This window comes from Gasterosteus aculeatus, chromosome 8 (assembly GCF_964276395.1).
Source record: "Gasterosteus aculeatus chromosome 8, fGasAcu3.hap1.1, whole genome shotgun sequence".
Classification (NCBI taxonomy): Eukaryota; Metazoa; Chordata; class Actinopteri; order Perciformes; family Gasterosteidae; genus Gasterosteus; species Gasterosteus aculeatus.
Window position 1 is genome coordinate 21,279,688 of NC_135695.1, and position 10,928 is coordinate 21,290,615.

At 52.3% G+C, this 10,928-nt stretch overlaps 1 protein-coding gene across 2 annotated transcripts; it reads left to right on the forward strand.

The window, feature by feature from the left end:
• Nucleotides 1-243: 243 nt before the first annotated feature.
• Nucleotides 244-8,908, forward strand: ndnf (neuron-derived neurotrophic factor). 2 transcript variants are annotated; one of them, XM_040184961.2, is made up of 5 exons: nt 331-626; nt 3,327-3,497; nt 4,877-5,071; nt 5,335-5,459; nt 6,820-8,908. In XM_040184961.2, exons 3-5 carry the CDS (start codon nt 4,878-4,880, stop codon nt 8,214-8,216), a joined length of 1,716 nt encoding a protein of 571 aa, XP_040040895.1. In that variant the 5' UTR covers nt 331-626; nt 3,327-3,497; nt 4,877; the 3' UTR covers nt 8,217-8,908. The 2 variants fall into 2 exon arrangements, with proteins under 2 accessions (XP_040040894.1, XP_040040895.1); XM_040184960.2 differs by lacking the exon at nt 3,327-3,497 and having other exon boundaries at nt 244-626.
• Nucleotides 8,909-10,928: the final 2,020 nt, after the last annotated feature.

The following is a 10,928-nucleotide window of genomic DNA, read 5'->3' on the forward strand; positions in this document are numbered from 1 at the left end:
GGGGGGGGGGGGTATATGAGAGGGGGGGTATATGAGGGGGGGGGGTCCTAACGGGACGCAATGTGACGCAAAGTGAACTCTCTGAGGGTCCTGCTCCGGTCCGGACAGTCAGACCAGAGCCGAGTGTGTTAAGTGGGCCGGAGTCCTCCTAAGAGGGGGGGGGGGGGGTGGTTTGGGGAGGGGGGGGGGGGTGGGTGGGTGTTCGCACCAGTTCTCACCGCCAATCCAGAAGGAGGTTTCAATAGCAGCGGCGCGGCGGGGGAGGAGGGACGCACTGCCAGCACGCAGGATACCCGCTCACACACACACACACACATGCACACGCACACACACACACACACACACACACACACACACACACACACACACACACACACACACACATGCACACGCACACGCGCGCGCACTGCTGCCCGCTGGAGACCAGTTAAATCCGCAAGAAAACTGCAGACGCGCACCAGAGCGCTCGCGTAACCCGGCCGATAGGAAGCACCGCGCGGGACTAGCGGACACCGGGCGGGACCGTTTATGTTCCCGTTCCTCGTTTAGTTCGTGAAGCACTTTTTCCTTTTTCATTTGTCTGTAATCATCTCGGTGACACCGGAGAGAAGAACAGAACACGAGAGGTAAGAAACCAGCGGCGGCTTTTATTATTTTCCACCGCGGGACTTTGCGTCAAATCAGAAAGAAAAAAAACTTTTTTCTTCAACTTTATTCTTTTTTTTTCTGTGCATGCAAAGCTCGGGGGTCCGGACCCGGGGGGGCACCGGGGGGGGGGGGGGTCGTGCGGTCCAGTTAAAAATTGTTCAACACATTTCTTTTCTTTTTTTAGACATTTTTAATGCACTTTTTTTAATCTCACTTAAATCGGTCAAAAGGCTTTTGTGCCTCGCGATGGTTCCCGTGCTGCCCGCGCGCACCGTCCTCTCAAACAACAAACAAACACAAACAAACAAACTAACACAACGCGCACCTGTAAAACGTGCACGCGATCTCTTCTGCTTTAACGTACATCTGTACATTTAAGTCTCCTCATGAAGGATGGATGAGAAAACTAAACCCTCATCTGCACATGAAAACACTGCGGCGATGAAGTAGAATTAAATAAATACATAAATACATACAGTCTAAAGACGCTTTAAAATCATTCATCGCATCCACAACCTGCCCCCCCCCCCCGCCACCCCCCCCCCCCCCCCCTCGGACCGACACAAGCAAGGAGACAAGGAGACGGGCGGCTTCTCCGCCCGAGCATGAGCGCGACTTAACGGGGTCTTGATTGACTCGCTTCCCCCTCTGCGCCCCGGATGAAGGGGGAGGGGGGGGGGGGGGGGGGGACTTTCCCATGGGGGCATTCTCTCTTGTAATCTTTAATCACCCGTTGCAGCTACAATGCCCGCTCATCAGTCACCCCCCCCCCCCCCCCCCCCACACACACACACACACCCAATTCCATCTGAATGGGTGACCCTCCTCACAGAGACATTCCAGGATGCAGCTCCTGAGATGGACTATAGAGAAGCAGAAGGGAGTTTGGGGGTGGGGGGTGGGGGGGGAGTTTGGGGGGGGGGGAGTGGTTCTGGTGCTCTCATGGTTACGATAAGAGCTCAGAATCTGACAAATGTTGAATCGGCGCCTTCACTCCCTCCCTGCCGGCTCACTGACGGCTCTGGTTCGGCCCGGCTGTGGAACTGGTCCGGTTCCTGTGCCCCCCCCCCCCCCCCCCCCCCTATTAACAGCCGTGTGATGGAGCGCGCTGCAGCAACGAGGGGTCCCGGCATTAAATCTGCCCAAAGGCCGAGGGGCATCGCGTTCCAAACGTCTCTTTATTTATTTGTGTTGAAATGAAGCTGTCTTCTAGACCCCCGTCCCCCCCGTCCCCCCCGTCCCCCGTCCGGTTAATGAGCTCCATGTGGCGGCGGGCTTGTTGGGGGGTAAACGAAGTGAGAGGTCAAAGGCAGTTTGCATGCACGCGTTTAAACGTGGATCCACTGATGATCAGTAAAGTGACCTTTGATCACCATTATTATTATTATTATTATTATTATTATTATAGAGAACATTGCGTCCATTTGGGAAATTAAAGAACCCGAAGAATTTTCTGTTCTGGCTCCCTGCGCTGATCTGCTTGTCGTGACGCCGGATTAAAGCGGGGTCGAAGCTGGGGCCCCGTCGGCCATGTTCCATGAAACGTCTTCTTCCCGGTAGGAGGTGGAGACGCGTCGCCGTCGCCCCCGCTGCTGGATCCGTCCCGTCGGCCTGATCACACGCAGGTTCACGCTCACGCCGCGCCGCAGCGTGCAGCGCTCGGCGCTTGGCGAAACAACGCAAACTATAAATTCTAAACTATAAATGTGACAATAAAACACCAGAGGAAGCCGAACAAAGTCGACTCCTCTCACACACTCTGGTAATTTAAACATTCGCCTTCACGCGTTCCAGAGGCAGATGCATGACTTGTTATTTTAGGTGAGGGGGGGGGGGCGACCGGCACACACACACACACACACACACACACACACACATCCCCCGTGCCGCGCGTGCTAACGGCCGCGTTAATAAACCTCGCGCTGTGTGAGTGATCGCAGGCTTCACGCGGGATGACATCAGCGTGGTGTCCAGTGGGGGGTCGGGGGGGTCCGTGGGGGGGGTGAAAGAGGATCCACCTCAGCGCTGCTTCCAGTATTAATAGACTCGTCTTTTGTTCCCAGTGTCGCTGCTGACGGGGGAGACGAGTCGAGGCGACACGGACCTCAAAGTGCCACTTAGGAAGCTTTTCCTTTTCTCTTTTGTCGACCTGACTAAGGGCCGTAAAAAATAGATGAGAGGGGGGTAGTAGAGAGGGTGAGGGGGGTAGTATAGAGGGGCAGGCCATGAATCCATGAATATGAGATATGAGTCTACAGTCACTTACGACCCCTCGCTGTCGTAGTGGAAGTCGGTCGATGGCTTCTCTCGGTTGTATCTCTGAGTTGCGCTTTTTGATTGTTTGCACACATCACTCTGACCGCAAGAACATTACACGCCTCCGTTCACGCGTTAAGCTCGCTCTGCTGTTCAGCTGATTGCCGCCGCCTGTTGCAGGTTTAAACGTTTAGCTCTTTCGGGCACGTTGCCTTTGTTGGCACCGTTAGACTCACGCGTCGCGTTAAATCAAAGCGCGCCGTGCGGCGAAATGTTGTTTTGTTTTTTTGGAGCCATTGTTTTAAAGCGGGCCTCTCGCCACCGGGCACATTTTGGACGACGGACACAGAAGTAGCGAGAACGCGGCGCCAGAGTTTGTGTTTGCTTCATAACCAACATGAGCAGCTACTTTTCATTCACAGACGGAGGCGGCGGCTGGACGTTCGGTGCTCTCCGGCGTGCGGTTCTTATAAAGAGCTACGACGCGTTAACGGAAGGCCTGTTTGTGGTCCGTCCCGGCCCGAGGCCCCTGGTTTCACTCATCCGCCTCGGCGTGGGGAGGGAAGAAAAAACAAAGATAAAAGGGCCGTACGGTGTGTGTGTGTGCGTGTGTGCGTGTGTGTGTGTGTGTGTGTGTGCGCGCAAGTGTGAAAAGAGATTATTTGGTGATGAAAAAGCTGTGATCAAGGAGGAGAGACGGACGAGGGAGGGCGAGCAGAGGAAAAGGGGGGGGGGAGGGAGGGAGACGGGGGTCATTAAGAGGACACCATCTCGCTTGCAGTAAACGGCGGTAAAGTGTCCGGCTAATCTGCCGTCATTACGCTGATTAAATCGGCAGGGATTTGGCGTTTCCCATCAGCTGCCATCGACGGGGACGAATCAATGGACGCGAGGCTCCATCCGCATCTCACGTTGAGTCAAACCACACGGACTTGAGGATTTTTGTGAAATTCCAGCGATGTTTTCACACGTCTGTTGTCAAATGTAACACCCCCCCCCCCCCCCCTCGCCTCCCCCCCCAACGCCCTCCCACGCCATTCCTCTCTGCGGCAGGCAGCACTCTCCCTTTACTTCAGCTCACTCCACCTTGCGTTGACGTTAATTAACGTTGGAACTGAAAGTAGCGACAACATATCTGAACATGAAGCGTGCGGTTGGAAACCGATTAAAGCGGAACCCTTTTGAAGAGTGTTTCCGAATAGAACGCGAGCGCGGAAAGGAAAAAGCCATTGAGGATTTCCATCGGCCACCGTTCTTATGTCTGTATGATAAATATTCGCTTATCTGTGCTATAGCATTATGAGCGGAAACACGCTAACAGCTGCTTTAGCTCAGCGCAAAGACAACAACATCAGGCCATAAGTATGAATGTTTGTGTGCGTCTTCACCGGGATCAAGGGATTCACCTCTCTTAAATTAACCCGGTGGCAGAAGGCGCTTAGCCTAGCTTAGCATAAAGTCTGGCTCTGTTCAAAGGTAAAGGAATCCTCTTCGCAGTCTGACAACCAACTGTGCGTTTTGTTGTCCAACGTAAAAGGTTTCGTTTTTAGCGTGAGCTACCGTAGCTCTCCAGTAATGGGAGGTTATTAAAACAGGATCAACTGGTTTTAAATATGTTGTTGCTAAATGCTGCTAGCTGCTTTTTTTCCTTCAAATGTGTTTTTTTGATCTCTTAAGTGAAACTTTTATCCTGCCGTCCTCGCCAAGACTTAAATAAATCCCAATGGGAGTTTCTCCTCCATGGTTAGATAAAAAAAGACACGCTAGGTTCATGCTAAACTAAGCTAAGCCCGCCTGCTGCTGTCTGTAGTTTGGGATTTACTGTTCATGAGAACCACCAATCTTCTGTTCTAGTTCTCGGGCAAGAAAACAAACAAGCTGGTTTCCCCCCCCAAAAAAATCTCAACCGTCCCCTTAAAGTCCAACATAACTGTGGTACAACCCAAGACTACAATGAAACCGTGTCTTTCAGAATGAGGCCGTGGAGACGCTGGACTGCGGTGCTGCTGGCGCTGCTGGCGCTGGAGGCTTCGGCGCAGAAGCTGCCCACCAGGGACGAGGGGCTCTTCCAGATGCAGATCAGAGACAAGTCGCTGTTCCACGACTCCTCCGTCGTCCCGGACGGAGCCGAGATCAGCGGCTACCTGTTCAGGGACACGCCCAAGAGGTGACCAAGCTAACGCCCGGCGCAAATGAGCCGACTCTGCCTTCCGACGGCCACTTCCTGTAAATAGATACGGAAACATCAGACGCGGCGCCGCAGCGTGATCTATTATGCAGATGCAGAAACTAAATAATAAACGAGAAAGTCGTGTTTCTGTAATTGAGTTTCTGCATACCGCGCACCGAGTGCTTCGCGCCTCGCCGTGTTCTGCATTAAAACGTTGAAAACGTGACGGCCCCCTTTTTGACGCCGTGTTATGTTCCCAGGTACTATTTTGTGGTGGAAGAAGACAACACACCCCTGTCTGTGACCGTGACACCCTGTGATGCTCCTCTGGAGTGGAAGCTCACGCTGCAGGAGCTGCCCGAGGAGGCCAGCGGAGAGGCATCAGGTATAATTGACATCAGGCCGCAGTGGAAAAGGGTTAATGACACGTTCTGTGGAAACATCACTATCCGCCCACACACACACACACACACTTAACCTACGCAGTGATGTTAGGCTTTGTGTTTTGCTGGGTTTTAATTAAGTCAAAGTCGTGGTGTCTAGTCCGACCACTTATGATGTCTGACTCGACACGACGTCTATAATTTCAGAGGAGCGTCAACGTACAGAAACAAAGACACGGCTTCCCTTCACTCAGACTCTGTCTTCCTCTTTTCAGTCTCTCTGCCTTTATCTTTCCTCTTTTCTCCCTCGCTTCAAAACTTTCTCCGTCTGGAGGGCGGCAGGTTGCTCCAGATGACCGGGTGGGGGGGGGATCATGTGTGTAAACACACCTGCGTTTGTGGCTCTTGTCACATCAAATCTTACAGGAACATATATTGTTACTCATTTGAAGACGTGTACCTCGCCTCAAGAGAAAATAATTTGACTCTGAGCAGAGGAACAACAACAAATGTGGACAAAGACTGGTGTCTCAAAGCTGCATTCTCTGCAGTGACCACCAGGGGGCGGCTCCCCTGGTCCCATAGGAGTCTACCAGAGAACTACTTCTCTCTTGATTTATTCCCTCAGAAAACATTGTAAACATGAGTTTATGGTATTAGTCTCTAGTTCCTGAAGTCTTCTTCAATACAGCATGTTTATTTAGTAAATTAATTAATTTAATGGTTAATTTAGAGTCAAACAGACCATCAAGCTTTTGGCCGTGGCTACGCATTGGTTGTCCACCCCGCCGTGATCTCCTGTCGCTTCTAGTTCCAAAAAATACCAAGATGGCAAAGTCCAAGAATGGCCAAATTTGAGGCCTCAAGGCGGTTGTCCACAAACCAACGAGTGACGTCACGGTCACATTTTACGTGGCGTCTATGAATGGGGACCCAATACACGTGGAGCCGTTGGTGGAGGTGTCGGTGAAGCAGTCTCTCTCTGCTGAATGTCTCCGGCGGGAGTAGATCTCTGAGCATTAATTTGGAGTACACCGCTGAGCACACTCTCTGGTAGATAAACATAACGTGATGCTCGGGCCGCCGCTCTCGCCTCGAAGCTACAAGGCGCCTCTTTGTAGCACAGCTTCCCCGGAACGGCCGAGTGAATGTTGCCCTGTGATCTTTCTGGGGATGTTTGGAGGGAAAACATGGCCGCCCCTGTAAGGGGGGGCTAATCGCCCGTGAGACGCTGCAGAGCTTCATCGTTACATATCAAACGTGCCTTTGGCGCTTTTAGCAACTTCTCATGAAAGCTAAAGATTAAACAGAAGAGAACGTTGTAAAGGTCACGACTGCAGTTTTTCGTTTTTTGCTCTTCAGGAGAGCCTGAACCTCTAGACGAGCAGAAGCGGCAGATGACCGTGGACGAGGGGACGGAGCTCTTCACCTACAAGGGCAACGACGTGGAGGCGTACGTGGCCACCAGCACCCCCGCCGGCCTCTACCAGCTGGAGCTGCTGTCCACAGAGAAAGACAGCAACTTCAAGGTGTACGCCACCACCACGCCAGAGTCCGACCAGCCCTACCCGGAGCTGCCCTTCGACCCCCGCGTGGACGTGACCGCGCTGGGCCGCACCACCGTCACCCTGGCCTGGAAGCCCACGCCGACGGGCTTTCTGATGGGCCAGCCCGTCCAGTACTGCGTGGTGATCAACAAGGAGCACAACTTCAAGAGCATGTGTGCCGCTGAGGCCAAGATGAGCGCGGACGACGCCTTCATGTTGGCGCCGAAGCCCGGCAGAGACTTCAGCCCGTTCGACTTTGCCCACTTCGGCTTCGTGCCCTCCGACAACGTCTTCGGCAAGGAGCGCGGCCTCACGAGCAACAGGATCTCCCGGGCGCACGCGACCAAGCCCAAAGCGCTGGACCTTCAGAAGGTTTGCATCGGCAACAAAAACATCTTCACCGTGTCGGACCTGAAACCGGACACGCAGTACTACTTTGACGTGTTCGCCGTGAACTCCGCGACCAACACCAGCACGGCGTACGTGGGCACCTTCGCCCGCACCAAAGAGGAAGCCCGTCAGAAGACGGTGGAGCTGAAGGACGGCAGGGTGTCCGACGTCTTCATCAAGCGGAAGGGCAGCAAGTTCCTGCGCTTCGCCCCGGTGTCCTCGCACCAGCGGGTCACCCTGTCCGTCCACGCGTGCCTGGACGCCGTGCAGGTGCAGGTGCGGCGCGACGGCAAGCTGCTGCTCTCGCAGAACGTGGAGGGGGTGCGGCAGTTCCAGCTGCGCGGCAAGCCGAAGGGCAAGTACCTGATCCGTCTGCGGGGCAGCAGGAAGGGCGCCTCCACCCTGAAGGTGCTGGCCACCACCCGGCCCAGCAGCAAGCAGCCCTTCCCGTCGCTCCCGGAGGACACGCGCATCAAGGCCTTCGACAAGCTGCGCACCTGCTCCTCCGCCACCGTGGCCTGGCTGGGCACGCAGGACCGCAACAAATACTGCATCTACCGCAAGGAGGTGGCCGAGAGCTACGGCGAGGAGCAGCGGCGCCGGGAGCAGAACCAGTGCGCCGGGCCGGAGACCCGCAGGAAGTCGGAAAAGGTCCTGTGCAAGTACTTCCACAGCCCGAACCTGCAGAAAGCGGTGACCACGGAGACCATCGCGGGCCTGGAGGCGGGGAAGACCTACCTGCTGGACGTTTACGTGGTGGGACACAGTGGTCACTCGGTGAAGTACCAGAGCAAACTGGTGAAGACGAGGAAATATTGCTAAATGACTCTGCAAAGAAAAAAAATCTATTACAAATATATATATATATATATATTAAATAAGTTTATTTAACTCTAAGTGATATTCTACTAAGGAGTGTATACAGACTGACTACTCACACGAGCGGAGGCGGCCTGTGGCGGTGACTGTTTGTAGAGAGAGATATCAAACTGTATATTTATGTTCACGTTTCATCGGGGGGCCCTGCGGGCGGCCTGTTTTTCCACCGGGGAGGCGGAGCTTGAGGGAAGGTCACCTCTCTTTGCCGCTGCATGACGCTCGGCTCTCGCCGGTCCCATCTGTGCGTTCTCCAACCGGCCGCCCCGCGTTGTATAGATCTCTCACTGCGTGTTCACTACGTGTTTTAGGAGGAATTTAAATTATTTTATACTTTTCAACTCTCTCGCTCTTTTTTCCGTGATTGTTTTTATTGACGACGATGATAACTGTAAAATTGGAACCTGTAAATTGCAGTTTTCCGATGAAGCCGTCGTAGTTTGGACATTCCCTTGTGTATCTCAGTGTTTGCTGTTCGTGTAAATGTCTTCTGTGCCGGAGGTCTGTGTTATTACCACTGTATCGCTGTGGGAGTGTGTGTGTGCGTGTGCGTGCGTGCGTGTGTGTCACATGTACAGTTGTCCTGCCAATATTCATGTACATAAACACTAAATATAGAACCAGTAATCTCTCTGTCACACTGGTGTCGTGTTCTTTCGCCGAGCAGTTAACGTCAGCGGTTTGTGGGCGCCGACGTCAACTTCAACGCCCCCCCAAAAACGAGAAAGGACGCACCGGAGGAATTATTGGCTGGAATTAACTTTGAAGGAACAGAACCGAACCGACGTCCATCGTCACGTGATGTGCGTTAATAAATCAGTGCATCCGCTCAGTTTCCTTCCTTTTATCTCACTCTCATGCTATATTTTGATTGACACACAACATTAGAACATCTGTGTTTCCAAACATGAACACACTCTCTAAGAGACCACATAATAATTTCATTATATAAGTCGATCTAAATAACGCACAACCGTTCTCTTTAATAAGGTTACATCAGCAAACTGTCAGCGGGTATTGCTGAGGGAGGGATAACAGCATGTGGAGCTACTCGGTTGCTCGGGAGGGAAACGTGAGGTAGAACAGGAAGGAACCGCTGGCAGGGCAGCGAAATATCGAAAACCCTTTAATGTAAAGAATGTGAATTCATCGGAAGAGCCAACATGTTTCAGCCGCTTTAGGTCTTCGTCTGGGCTTTTGGGGGCCACACCTGGGACCAGACAACCGATGGGAGGCAGGTAAAACAAATAAAAATGACTGAATTACAAGAGACGACATGGCAGAAAAAGACAAGTTAGGTGCCGACAAGTAGACGAAATACAAAAGAAAAGGTGAGGTCTGAATCCACATTAATACGTGAACTCGTCCAGCGGATGAGGTCCGTCTGTGATGATGTCATCTTTGTGTTTCTGCTCAGTCTCAAGACACGTCGTTAAGTCACAAAAATGCAATCAGTCGCTCACAACGGGTCAAAGACAGCGGCCATGGAAAGTCGGCTCGTTTTCTGTGGTGGAAACATCGATGAAGTGATCAATGAATTCCGCTTGCCGAGGTCATTCAGAGGACGAGACTTTGAGGTTCCGTTGTTGTCCTTTTGCTTCCTCAAAGACAAATACACAGAGACATTTTAAGCCCGACCATTTTGGTTTTCCTGAACGCAATTTTGTGACATAACGTGCCCCCCCCCCCGAAAAAAGAATGAATCTACTCAGAAAAATGGTGTCAAAAACAATTTCACTACTGTTAGACTGTTAAATACTGCTTTTATTCATTATATCTTTGCTTTGTCATATTTCTTTACTACTTGTTAGCCTGAACAGCGACTCAAATTTTAATTAACAAGAAGATACATTTATTATTATGTTATAGAAATTGGGTTTAAAGCAACAATAAGTATACATTATTCAAAATGGCTTTTGGGATCACTTTTGAAATTGACACCATTTTTATTCCAAATAATTAAAAAAACACGGATACTAAACAGGCCGCCATCTCTTCGCCGGCCCTCATTCGAAACCTTGCGGGAGCATCGGGTGTCGTCTGATGCTGCTCAACCATCAGATACGCAGAGGAAAGCCAGACGCACGCGGGCCAATCAGTGGAGGCGCTCTGCTGCACACGAAGTGTCCGTGTCTTCGTCCCCTGTGGATGACCTGTGGGAGGGTCTCATCCCGTCTGCTGCGTGGCCTCTTTGGAGAATGTCCTGTCTACTCGGCTCGGCCCAAAACGTCCGCGCACAGAGGAACCGCTGTGCCGGCGTCTCTGCCGGGCCGAGGTGTTTATCGTCTGCGCGGTGGCGAGCGCCCGGCTCTGGGGAACGTCGTACGTCATAATTCGATGTGTGGCGCCATCGTCGCCAAGTCTCTATGTTTCTCTAGCTTCCAACCGTTGCGATGAGCTAAGCTAATCGGCTCCTAGCGTTAGCATATTTATCGTGGAGATTTATTGTTACTTTGCAGGGAGAAAAAGAGGGTGTTTCACAAAATGTCAGAGTAAGAATTAACAACCATCCCACCGTTTTTTGAGTCCCAGACGCTGCATTGATGTTTGGACAAAGACGGTGAAGACGGAGGAGCGGAATCCGAACAGGCGACCCGGAGGGAGAGCTGCGTTAAACTCACTCTGGCGCCTCCATCTTAAGGGCTCGGGTCCAAACCC